General features: G+C 35.4%; 1 protein-coding gene across 4 annotated transcripts in view; it reads left to right on the top strand.

Annotated features, from left to right (window-relative positions):
* LOC119836389 (CCR4-NOT transcription complex subunit 6) overlaps positions 1 to 14,019 on the top strand; it is a 176,845-nt gene that overhangs the window by 6,532 nt on the left and 156,294 nt on the right. For all 4 annotated transcript variants that reach the window (XM_038361721.1, XM_038361706.1, XM_038361712.1 and 1 more), the window contains exon 3: positions 476 to 651. In XM_038361721.1, the coding sequence (XP_038217649.1) occupies positions 476 to 651 (176 nt within the window). The remainder of the gene's footprint in view (positions 1 to 475; positions 652 to 14,019) is intronic.

The following is a 14,019-nucleotide window of genomic DNA, read 5'->3' as shown; positions in this document are numbered from 1 at the left end:
CAAAGTAAATTATATCAAAAATTCAAGTTTTAATCTCAAATTCGCATTTACCCTACCCATTTTCTTGGACTAAAACGACCTTTCCGCCCATGAATTCGCCCCCGTATGCAAAGGAAATTCCCAAGGAAATTTGATGTTTTACCGCAGTAAAAAATAGCCTATGTTACTGTCAACGTGTATGAAAAGTGGACTGTATTGCATTTATAATATAATATAGTATAGTAAGGATAGGAATCTTTATTAGAAGACTACCTCATTAACACGCCGTGGCGTAAATGCTGGCTACGTGTCCCGGTAGTTATGGAAATGTCCAGATCGATGACATTGCCTAACCGTCGCCAAATGAATTAGACACCCTCCGTTTCAATGTTAACTCGTTGCTTACGTCACCCAGATTCGTTGCCATGGCGTCTCAGTGAGGCTCATTTTGAAATCTTCCAAAGCTGTCATTTCTTATCACCTCACTGGTTTTCAGGGAACTGCATTTGCACAATAACTATCTACGAGTGTTGCCCTACGATCTCGGCAAACTGTTCCACCTGCAGCTGCTGGGATTGCAGGGAAACCCCCTCAGCAAGGAGATGCTGTCGATATACAACGATAACAATGGTACTGCCAAGCTGCTCACGTATCTGCTGGATAATCTGCAAGGTTAGTGTTTAGTTATAATAGGTGTTATAGGTATAAGTTTTAATATATTATGGTAAATGTAAAAACAATGTTATGACGAATCAAAAGTGCTTCTAATTGAATAAGTAAATGTTTGAGTTGAAGTATTATGGGTACTTTTTCGAATTGAGACATTCTGACGGAATCGCTGTGGAAATGTTTCTGATTAGGTGAAATATATACAATTGTTTGTTTACGTAGGAAATAGTTATTAAGAAAATTGTGTGTACTTTTAATTAGAAGTAAATAAGAATCTTTCAGGACCTGATATTGAAACTATTTATTTATTGCAATTTCCAAAGTTTTCAAAATACTTTTAATTTTGCTTCGATATGTTTTGAAAGTTTATAAGTTATGAGCTAGATGGCGCTATTTCTTTAAACTTAAAACAACTCCATCTATCTGGTTGTATCCGAACTAAGTTAAATTCGATTAGTTGTCTTGTAAATATAGAGGGCATATTTTCTGATGGTTTTTATTTATTTTTGGTCGAGAGCACAAAGATAATAATCTATTGTGTTGCATTGTGTTTATGTTTCTTCGTTAGCTTCTGTATTTTGATGTCATTTTTGTGAATTGTCGCACCATCTTTTGTGTCTGTGAATAAATGTTTGTCTATGAAATGACAGCTATAAGTCCCAGAGAAAACATAAACACGACTCAAATAATTAAGCAAATTGCAATCTTTATTAATAAAAAAAAAAAAATTAATGTGACTTAATTACACAATTAGTATTTGTACCGGTTATGTAGGGCGAAAATCGAAGCAAAAAAAGATCACTCGGCATTTATCGAAGGTAATTACTCTATGATTACACGCCGGGTTAAAGTATGCGACATGATTAGAGCTATCAACGCTTCAGAGATCTGTACCCGATAAAGATACCCAAGGATAAAAGATACCCTATTACTGACACTGCCAGTTCATTTGTCCGTCTGCGTGTCCGTCCGTCTGTAACACGACTGTATTTAATGAACCCTGATAGTTAAGCAGTTAGTAGAAATTTTCAGAGATTAATTTTTGTTTTCGCTATAACAACAAATAATAAAAGATCGAGGTCAAGAAACGGTTAGAACGTCCATAGATTGGATGGGTGTCCTGTTTTGTTAGATACTACGGTACGGAACCTTTCGTGCGCGAGTCCGACTCACACTTGGCTGAAATTTTTTTTCGACGAAGATGACATCTGCGACTCGACACGTGATGGGCGTGTAATTATTAAATGAGCGTGGAAATCTTGCGATAGAACTTGGCGATATTGGACGGACAGTTAGTTGGGTCAATCTGTCCGTTATGTTGATAGTGGAATCTGGTGCATCAGTTCTTGATGGTGTGCTGGAGCCTGGGACTGGGATTATGTTAAAAAATTGTTCATCCCTACTTAATATTATAATTATAATAATATTAAAATTGCGAAAGTAAATCTGTCTGTCTGTTTCTTCTTCGCGCCTAAACTATTGAATTTACTTGGATGAAAATTTGGTACAGAGATATTTTGAGACCCGCTAAACGATATGAGATAGTTTTTATTACTGAACTCACGCTGGAATTGGAACTATAACGAGAAAATGGACTTCTTAACTGCCCAACATATTTTAATCAAATTTTCACAACATGTGCAGTATGATCCAATTTCTATGATAGGATAGTTAATATTGATTCAATTACGTGTGTCAACTACCCGGGCGAAGCCAGGGAATGCAGCTAGCTTATTATAAAATCTTTATACCACTTCAATAATTTGCGAGGATCTAAAGTAACACCGTAACACACATACACACACATCGATGGAATACAACATTTACTTACAAACGGGAATTTTATATCCGAAATACGTTAATTATCGAACGCTCAATTGCTTAGTTCAATGACCTACTTTTAATTGCATATATATATTTACTTTCACGTGTATCTAAAAACTTTTTTTTTTTATATGGCACAGCAAGCAAAGGAGCAGGTGGGTCACCTGATGTTAAGTGGTCACCACCGCCCATAAACACTTGCAACACTAGAGTTACAAGTGCTTTGCCGGCCCCAATGTCGTAATTGTTCGGGAACTCGATAGTGTTCGTTATTAACACGCTTATATTAGTCTGTGTGTTTGTCTGCTTCTAGGTTTGTATGTAAATGACTCGGTTAGATTCGATTTTGACTCACTTTACAACCGGACATATGCACGCTTACCAAGGATCGGTGATGCCGCAATAATTTCAAGAGCCTATTTTATTATCCTGATAAGGATCGCCGGGACTAGATTCTTACATATACCCTGTATATAGCAAGTGAGACAATTTAATTGATTCTATCATTAAAGCGTGTTTTTTTAGTTTTCTTAAACTGTATTTATTTTAATACGAAAATAATCATGTAATTAGATTATTGTTAACACACAACATTATAAAAAGAGTTCATATATGTATGTTTTTTTTGTATTGTATCATATAATGCAATTAATAGAAATTTTACGCCTAACGCTTACCCGTAAGTTCCATACAAACAGGTGGACTTATAGACAAACGGATAAAAACTAAGATAGAGGTATCTACATTTTAAGCGCTGCAAACATAATTAATATTATGATTATTTAACATATCTTTCCCCTTTTATTTTCTTTCGTGTAGTTATGTGTGTGTTAAAGTGTATTGTATTGTATTGTATTTTGTGACTAGCGGTACGCCCGTGGTACGGTTTTTCTTTCCATAGAACTTTACTTGCTGCTCTAACAAAAATGTTAAAATTCCGTTGAAAATAGCTTAGTCGAACTGTTCGAGCCGCTCTCGAGTTTTACGCTTAGCAACACATTTTGCGATTCATTGTTATTTACTTATATAGATCGAGAACAAATGAATAGGTCGTAACAGGATAACTATATTTATAGTTTCTTTTAAAGTTTGTTTAAATATAGTGTCTATGTTGTGGGCAAGTCACGATGACACCGCAGTATCAGCGGCGGCGATTGAGCCGTTCGCAAGGTTTCGTAGCGTACGTCACGCGCGGTCAATTAGACGCGTGTTTGTATTGGTGCGGACGGTGTGAGAGATGCTGGGTTTTTTTTTATTTTATTTTTCGTGAATTGATTTGATTTTTGTGGAGATTAGGAAAAATCAAGTATAAGTATGATAAAATTTAAAAATGTGTCCTCTCACAATGACTCTTGTTGTTTTTTTTTAATAAAAAAAATCAGTTTTAACGTTTTAATAATCCCTACTAATATTATAAATGCGAAAGTAACTCTGTCTGTCTGTTACGCTTTCACGCCTAAACCACTGAACTGAATTTTGATGTAATTTGGTATGAAGGTAGAACTGAACATGGGCTATATGATGATTTTTATCGCGAAAAAAAAAACGCGGGGACAGCCGCGGACGGAAAGCTAGTATTATATAAATTACTATTAAATGAAGAATAGAATAGATTGTGGAAAGTGTTATTTATATGTTTTTTATGAAACAGTTAGGTATATACTTGCAATTTTCCTTATTTAATCCCCCTTTGGTTTTTTCATAATTAATTCGATGGTTGGCGATGGATGCGCCATTTTTGATAATATTATCTACAAAAAAAAAAAAAATGAGATCGTTGACATTGTTTCCATTTAATTAATATGAACATAATATAGACGTGCTTCAAAATAGGTTGTTGACATTTTTTGTAACTTGGGATTTCTGGGAAATTAGCTCACGTCGTTAAATTCTACAAATTATAGCATACATCTTAACAATTAAAATTTTAAATTTGGAAACATTGTAAAATAAGCGCATTTGCATTTACGATTCGAGTGGGTAAAGTCCCGCGAATGTTATGGAATATTCCCATAACGTTCCATCTTATTATTTATTATAAACATAAAACGTTTATTATCTCTCGCGCTACGCGATCGTGTCCGATCGTTTAAACTCGCTTTCGTATCGCCATTATTTTCATTTTGCCTTTCGAACTTCTTATTTTATCAATTTGAGGTTGAACTGTAAAGTTGGAAAGTGGTTACTGAATTTCACTATTGTTTGTGTTGATTCACTTTTTTTTTTTTTTTTTTGGGACGAAATGATATTGTTTGAGCGATAAAAAAGTTAATTATTTGGACGTTTAGATTAAATCTTTTGTGAAGTGGGAGCCCACTTTTGATCGTGTTTTATTGGAAATTGCTTTTGGTATCTTTTCATTGTGTTATGTCGAGTTTTATTATCTTAAAGGTATCAATCAGTAGCGCTTCTTGGCTATGTAGGCTTTGTAAAAATACACCGATTTTTGATAATGAAAAGCTTATAGAATATCAGTTAGATCGTTTAGGTCGTTTCGTTAGGTAGGTTTGTTCGGAAAAGCTTCTAGTCTTCATATTGCATAGGAACATTGACATGCAACAACTGAAGGAGACTTTTCTGTCCTCTTCTGTTTAATTATATTATGTAATAGTTTCTGCTGCTAGTCGCATATGAAATAATTTTCTAACTTTCGTTACACTTATATTCGTTACACATTATATTACATATACGCGAAAATATATACAGAAAAGTAGGCCAAAGCTTCAATTAGTAAAAAAAAGACTACGGAGATTCCTTCCAGCGATACAGATAATAAAAAGACGACATTGAACAACGGAAAATAATCATGCCTCATAACCCTCCAGCATCCCGCGGATACGTTCGTCTCGCTCCGGCACAATGAGCTTGGAAAGTGTGGGAAGGCGTCATTCCATATAATTGATTGTATTAGAAGAAGCCCGTTACGCCGTCACTCGGTGAAAACGCGCGTGAAATGTACGAGCCTCGACTCGTTTCTTTATATTTGTTACGAATATTGAAAGCCTTTTGTCCGCCAATGCGTTTGTCACTCGAACTGACAACGTACACCAATTTAACGCGAGCTTCAATGGGCTTATCCTAGTTTAGATGTTATTGTGAAGTCGCTTTTGACTCGGCTCTATGGTAGTCTAGTCAGTAAGCGAACCGCGATTATGATAAATGTGGCGCGCTTCGAACTGTTTCGGTTCGAACCTTCGGTTTAAATACACCGCGTTGTGGAGGCAAATTTCGATTTCACATATGATGATCGCATCGAACAAAGGATGTTATATGTTAGAAATGTTGTAATATATAGCGGATGATATTGGAGATTATACAATTATGCAATATAATACGTCCATACTGGATTATCTTTTATTAAGTTTATTGTGTAGGTAATGAAAAGCTAAATTAGGTGACATAACGAAGTATATACGAAAATGAAACATATAACGTAATTTATTGTAGTAATATTATTGTAACAACTCACTTTCGTCGAGAATGTAATGTACGTTCTATTTAATCTAATCCCGCCCGTGATTAAATTCCTTCTATTCTTTTTTCAAATTTCTCATTTGTAGAGCATTTGAATGCTATAAAACTATTAAACGTTATTAGAAACGGGTAAAAATACATTTTTTTCGATTAAAAACTTGAAATCTAGAAAGTGCTCGCGCCCGTTAAAGAAAGAGTTATAAATTTGAATACGATTTCATAATCTTACGTGATCGAACTCGCAAACAAAACGAATTCGGCTCGAATCGACTGTGATAGAATACATTAGCGGCGTGTACGTGGGGCAACTGTGAATTTATCTCGCTACTTTATATATCCGTAAACTAACACGTGATATTAAATATAACCATACAACATATTAAAAAAAAAACATTAATTTCTACTTTAAAATGTATATACCTATGAATATTCAAATAAAATGTAAACATTTTATGGAAATACACAATAGAAATTTTTATTTTTGATATTTCGATGTTGGGCTTTGTCTTGTTAATAGTGAAAATCCTTAGGTAAACAATAAATACGATTGCTAATAAATATATGTAAATATATGTAGTATATACATATAATTTTTAAATATTTTAGTTAAATGAAGTAGAAAAGCGTAGAATAATGTCTTTTTTTCATTGTGGCGATAAATCTTCTGAAAGATAAAAGCTAATTTGTATGGTTTTGATCACCCTCCATAATGGGCTAAAGATATATAAAAATGCATGTAATAGGTTACTCAACTTATATAACTCTTCTTGGTGATAAATTATTATTTATCTATATTATGACAATTCGGTGGCGCTTCGAGGCGAAGTCTAGTTGAATAAATAATTGCCCGAGTTTGATTTTGAATAGTGACGTAGGTAAATAAAAAACGACACAAATACGAAAATTCATCAGCGTGCGATACGTGAGAGACCGCGCTGGAAGCAACGGTCATCGTTGCGCGGTGAATGACAATGCTACGTAGCCGGCTAGGTACCGAGGTGAAAGTGTTTGCGAAAGTGAAGCCGGAAGGTGACGCCACGCGCGATTTGCGCAAGAGTCGGCCGAGAGCGCGCGCGCGCTTGTTAATGCCGCCGTTTTTGATGCCTTTTGTTTTGCGATGAATTATGTTTTTGTTCTCGATGATCTTATTATGGTACGAGGTTTCACTCGGATGGCATTTTTGGAAGTTATTCTAATGAGCATCTTGGTACTAATGAGATTCATATATGTATTTGTAGTTATTTTGAGATGTTTCAGGTTTTATATATTATAAAAGAAAGTCGTGTTAGTTACACTATTTATAACTCAATAACGGCTAAACCGATCATGTTAAAATTTGCTACAGCGATAGTTTGAGATTCTAGAAAGGACATAGGATAGTTTTTATCCCGGAAATCTAACGGGAACTGGAACTTTGCCGGTACACACCAAGTCTATCTTTCCTGCAACTACGCGGGCAAAGCCGCGGGCGAAATGCTTGTATTTAATGAAACAGTTGTAGTTCACATTTGTAATAAATATTGAGAAAGAAGTTTAGTGGCACGTTTGAAGTGTTATTTCGGTAAGCAACCGCACGACCCGTGAACAATGGTATAAAAGAAGTCACGAGAAAGAATCTTCTTGGATGCCGGATTAGGGTCAAACAGTGGTTTATTAAATGCAAATTAATATTAAGTAGGCTGTGGTCGCTTTCACGAATTTCGTTTTAATCTGATGGTATATTGCTACAGTAAGCATTGTTTGTAGTGAATTTAACACAAATATAGCTTGTACGTATTGTTGGTGAAATCACGCGGGGCTTATGAGAGACAATGCATTATCTCTCAAAATATTTATCACGCCGTTTCAAATAAAAAAAAATGTATGCCTAATAAATAAAAAAATCATGTACTGAACACCAACCTAAGGCCTTTATACTTTTACTCAACATTTTTGTATAACTATGCTTCAAAAAATGTTATCATACATCAGGATGAAAGCATTGTCCTTGTATTTCACCGCGTACCCTTGAATCGAGTTTTATCAGAGCATCAAATCGGTGAGATATGACGTCGTTAAATCGAATCACGCACGTGTATCATCAGTATCGCCGGGACGACTCCTGACCGCTCGATAAAAATCAATCTTCATTGCCCATCAATGGTTATGCGAATAGCCACAGAAATGTATTGTAGTACAATAATCCCGGCGACTCACATTCGCACGAACACAACAACTACGGGGCGACATTTGCAAATATTGTTGTTCATTGTACGAATCTTTGCACGCAACTGAGTGGCCCGTGATATAATAGATGTATGTGTGTACGAGTATGTATATATGTATGAGTATTTGAGCCATCAAGTTTTGTACTGCCAGAATATAAGATCGTAAATGTAAAAATAAAAGCCAACTTTACTTCACCTTGACGCGAAAATAGCGAAGCATGTTATACGTCGGCAACGCAATGTACCAGAAACTGTCCATTATCGCTTATGCAATGAGGACTAAGTTAAAACGATCGAACGGAACCACAGACAAAGCTCGCCTGCGGCGCTTTTGTCACGCGTCATCACTCACGACGAACCATTACAGATTACCGGGCCATTGGAGTTAGACGGTGCGAGTACACGGTCGCTTTCTGTGGCCCCAAGTACGTTAAGGGCGGACGGTAGATGCAAGGGCGGCACGACCTTGTCCCGCCGGGGCGTAGTCTAGAGGACGCTGATGTTACCCTACGTCCCTTCAAACCCTATCTTGTATCCAATATCATAAAGTGAAAACTTTCGACAATCGCTCCAATCGGTCTGATTGTTACAATTAAATTTATTCTTTCAGTCTTTGTCTCCATGGCTAGTTTTGTTTTGAATTCGAAACTTTTATGACTGCCAATGTTTAGTTTGCTTTGAAATGCATCTGTTTGTTATCGATCGTGCGATATTTCGCTACATTTGATCTCAGACGTAAGTTAATGTGCAGAGTTATTATTGTTCTAAAGGTGCCCTTTGCGATTTCGTGGAAACGTCTAAATTTTTGTTAGACTGTTTTGCCCACGGCTATATTCTCATTGCTTTCGGCGTGATGGAGTGTAATATGAAAATTTACGAGTAAATTATTTTTTGTAAGGCGAAAGGAAAATTCCTTTTCCATACATATTTGCGTATACCTTTTTTTAGTTACCGCCTAATAACGTAAAAATCAAATCAAAACCGTTTATCTGTTTAACAATATGAATTTGATAAACTCTAAATGTACTCGTACAATGACTCAGAGACATTGTGTTTTATACATATTTAAAATAAACATTATCATTATAGTCCTCTGACGCGTTTATTTAATGGTGCACTGTTGCTTTTTAACCGTCGATCGTGACTTTTTCTCGTGATGATTTACTTCTTCTAATTTCAAACATCAAAAACTTCTTAGAATTTCATCGCCAGCACTCCAACAGCGTGTGTGTACTTGCACATAAATCAATCAAAACACTCTTGAAAATTCTCAATGGCATACTCTCTTTGTGATCGTCAATGAGTTCTCGAATTTCTTTGGCGATATTTTCGTCTCGATCAGTACAATAGTTAACACGGTGTAATTTAGTTACATAAAAGTTATTGTCAGTTGCATGAAGGGCGGACGAACGTCCTGTCTTCAATATAAAGGTCGTTTTAGCGAATTTTAGACGGTTCAGTTAATTACTCTAGCGTATAATTTAAATCTGCTTTGAATTTACGTGAACTGTTCTATTGATAAATGTTCACATATTTCGCAGTGGATTTTATTCTATTTGAAGCATTCAAATTGAGCAAGTTTAAATACTGAATGAGCAAATTTATACGCAAAGTACAACGCATCATAAAATTTTATACCATCACGTAAACTCTAGGATATGGAGCCCTTAAGGCTAATTTGAAAAAGATGTTTATCATTATGATGCAGGTATGGTGGGGCATAAACAGCAGAGATATCCTGATTACAAAGTTTTCTGACGTTGTTCGCCTTTCCTCAATACATTTTGATAAATATCTTTGTATTTTAGAAGCTCGGATTTGCATTATATGTAATTTACGAATGTCCAAGCGTCGTAGATCTGTTTCTAATGACATTGCACAGTACATTGTCGTAGGAATCCTTCGATTTATTGTCGAATAGAATACAAATGACGGTCGTCGCGAGTTGATAGGTCTTAATGCCGTGATCTTAGAGGCTCGACACGGAGTTGTTTATTGCCTCGTAAACTTAGCTCGTGCTGTGAACGCGAATAATTCAGCATTAAGTTGCAATTTCTTTGAAAAAAAATCTATTTATGTTGGGCTTTTGCGTAAACGGAGACGATGTGATGACGATTTATAATGCCTTTTGTCGTATAAATCTTATAGAGTACCAACTAAACATTATGGAGTACTCGAGACGGGCGTCTAAGCCCGAGTTTCTTTCCAATTTAACAATTTGTATATTATAATAAATCGATGCATATAAAAGTTACTCTTCAAACGAACCACCGGTTTCTTAATTAATGACTGAGCAGTCATGAATAGAAATAAATGATGCCCACTCGGTAGCTGAACGCTAATTTATATCCGAGATGAATACTAAAATCGCTGTGCAATGCCTAAGGCTAGCTTTCCATGATTGTGCAATACAAGAGGTTTCCGTGAATCTATCGCGTGTTTCATGACAGACGAGGCTTAAGAGAATAAAGGAACCATAGCATTAGCGCTTAGCGCAGTGAAAGTGTTGCCGTGCCAATCAAAATCGCATTAGGCGGGTAATATAAACCGACTTAGCCACTCACGGGTGAAGGTGCCTGACTTTGAAAGGTCTCTTCTAAAGCGATTCTGTAATACACACTGACAGCGTCCACACTCCATTTGATAATACTATAATATTAAGTCACAATAATTATTTTGGTGATGAGCCATTTCGTGAAATGCGACTTAATGAGGCAACTAGCTTAACGGTGTTATTAATAATGTATTAATCTATACATGCGTACATACATACATTATAATATTATAAGTAATGTCAGGTCAGGAATTAAAGCAATATGTAGAAAGTAACTACTTTGATTAATATTTACAAACAAGATTAGAATTTTTCCTATTTTTCGATGCGAGCGTAAATGTCATTTTAAAATTTGCGTCGAGGTTATGAAATGTACTTTTAATAAATAATAAATGCTACAACACCTATTTCACAAGGTTTTATTGGATTGATTTATGTTTCTGAGTACAGGCAACATAATATTTTATTATTTATTCCCAAAGCACTTAAGCAAAAATTTCACTATAGTCATAAAAGTGTTCATAACAGATTCATAAATCGTAAATAACTTTCGATTTCTCGAATAAAATAAAGATGGAAACGATGTTACTTTTCAAAACTGCTGCCAATTATCGACAATTTCTAGTGAACAATTATAGATGAAGGACTTTGGTGAAATCACGAAAGTGGAATACTCACAAGCCGTAACAAGTTCGTGTGAAATAATTATAGCGATAACACCAAACTGTCAAGTCATGAGATTGTTTATGCGACCAATTATTGGACGTTTTCATTAGCCGTTGTCTAGTTTGCGGCGTTTAATATTGTCTACTACAGGTTCCTCGATTTCATTGTATTACTTGCCCTTGATTTTGGTCGATACATCGATAGCCCAAAACGTCTGATACCAGTTATCATTAGGTCCTGCTTAAATCGGGAGCGTGTGGAAAGTAGGTGGCGATAATTTGTGGCATGTGTGAGCAAATACGTTTTAGCGAGTTTCTGTTTGATATTTATTGATTTGTGTTAATGGTAGATACGTTGTTGATAGTTTAATTTAATGATTTGCAGATGTCTTCGTGTTACTGTGATTTGTATTAAATCTTCTTTATAGTGTGATTTCTTCCATTCTTGTTCTTCAAGTCAATAGGATAGATGATGATGCGTATTAAACTTGACTTATCTTACTGTTGTTCCCTTTTAGTGTATAGAGAAAGTGATTTTAATATTCAATTCCGTTATCATATTTTTATGAATGTGGATATAGAAGCGGATTCCATTTAAATAAAAGCTAGTCTAGCTAGCTTAAAATATATCGATATTTCGTAACTGCCTCGAGGAGAGATGGTATCCAACACTCCACGGTTGCACATTACGTAAGTTATAAAGAGAAATCCGCGTCCGGAGAAATGTAAAACCGAATTGACTCATTTGCGAGCGGCCGCACATCCGGAACCGATACAATGATTCAGATGGCGGGTAAAAGCGGCTTGCGTAACACCTGTAACTGGTTTGATCGTTTGATAAGTTGGTTCGTGACGTGTTTTAGGTTGGGTGTTTATGGATCTGTCGATTTGTATGCAGGCGAACGGCTGCGGCTGCCTTGCTTTTCACGCAGTGGAGAAACGCGTGTATGCTTCATACTTTGCGGTGTTTTGTTACACAGTATTAAGGATTTTTTAACATACTCGTAAGCTTTAAGTTATGTGTATGTAATGTATAATATATTTTATGAAAATAAAACCTAACAGCATTACAATCAACGATTAGTTTTTTGCTTTTGTCAATGTCACAACTTTTTTTTTCTTGAATTTGTAATCATCTCGATCTTTGATCTTTGCGAGCACGATTGACTAGATTCAGTTCATTTCAAGATGTATAAACATTGAATATGGGATTTCTGATAAACTTTATTTCGACTGTGTTGTTTACAGTTATTATTTTTGTCAATTCCCACAAGATTCTATGGAATAGCATCAAGAATATCTATTTGCAGAATAGTTTCACAAGAAAACCGCACCCTTAGTACCGGAGGAATAAGAGAGAGTAAAAGTTATTTAGAAATACGGAAAAGCTTTTGTGAGCTCCTGAGAAATGGCAAAGTTCCGGTGTAAGAGTCACATAAAAGGCACGGCTTATAGAGATTCGGCCTGAGATATTTTCCGCGAATGAACGTAACTATTTGTAACGTAACTGTTGACGGTACTTTGCCTAAAGAGATTTATGTTATCGGCGGTAAATGTGATCGCTGATCCTCCTTTCCTTTGCGCTTCGCATGCTTATTTATCACTCCATTTGCTACGGTGGTTGTTTTTACAAAGTGGCGTATAGGTAGGCTGTATTGGAATTTGTTAAACGCTATAATGTTCTCTATAAAAATATCATTACGACTTTTTATTTGATTAATATTAGGACCACTTAGGAATATCTAGAAAATTGTAAGTGGGTTATATTCAGTTTATATTACTTTCTAGATGTTTGCTATATGACCCATTTAAATCCAATAACGATTTTAAAACAAAGGCTCCCGAATAGTGGCGTAATATTATAAGGAAATGCATTTACGTGAAAATATAAAAAAGCGTAATTTAAATGTGAAACGTATACCTACCAACCAATTTTTAATTTTCCCAACCCAAATTAATCCAGCAGATTTACAGCTGCAATATTGTAAAACGATTAATTCAATGGGCCGTAAAAGTAATCCTCGTAAAACCATTATAACCCGTGGCTAATGTTAACCCATTTAAACCTTTGCCGGAACCTCTTGTAAGATTAAACGTTCGCTTACATAATACAGCGGGCCATGTGGATACCCTAATAACTTTCACCGGACGTAAACCGGTAATAAGTCCGTTCTTGTGATCATCATATTTTATATCCGCGCTTTATTTTTCTCGTGTAATTATGTTGCAATTTTCATCAATCTATGCACGTAATGTTTAGTTAATGATTTGGTCCTCTGTGTTAGTTTTGATCAATTCAGAGTTTTAATAAATTTCGTTGGAGCTAAAATCATAAGTCTTACTGTTCTCTAATTTACAGTTCTTCTATTTTTGTTACGTTTTATGTTACATTAACTGGGTTCCGTTAATTTTATCTAACTATCTCAATAGTCTGATTACATGAGAGTTTTTAATTATCCATTTATTCAAGACCAAAATAATCTATCTTGAAATCTGGTGTAGTTTTGTTAAGTTTATCTTGGTGTTTTACTATTTCAGACTATCTAGTCGCGTTTCTCTTAGCGGACACGTAGGTGATCAGATTTAAGGTTTGATAAGACACGCTCCGTTGACAAGGTTCTGTTGTCAGCATTAAATCCACGACTTC

Source organism: Zerene cesonia, chromosome 3 (genome assembly GCF_012273895.1).
Source record: "Zerene cesonia ecotype Mississippi chromosome 3, Zerene_cesonia_1.1, whole genome shotgun sequence".
Taxonomy (NCBI): Eukaryota; Metazoa; Arthropoda; class Insecta; order Lepidoptera; family Pieridae; genus Zerene; species Zerene cesonia.
This window is presented reverse-complemented; position numbering and strand designations above follow the sequence as displayed.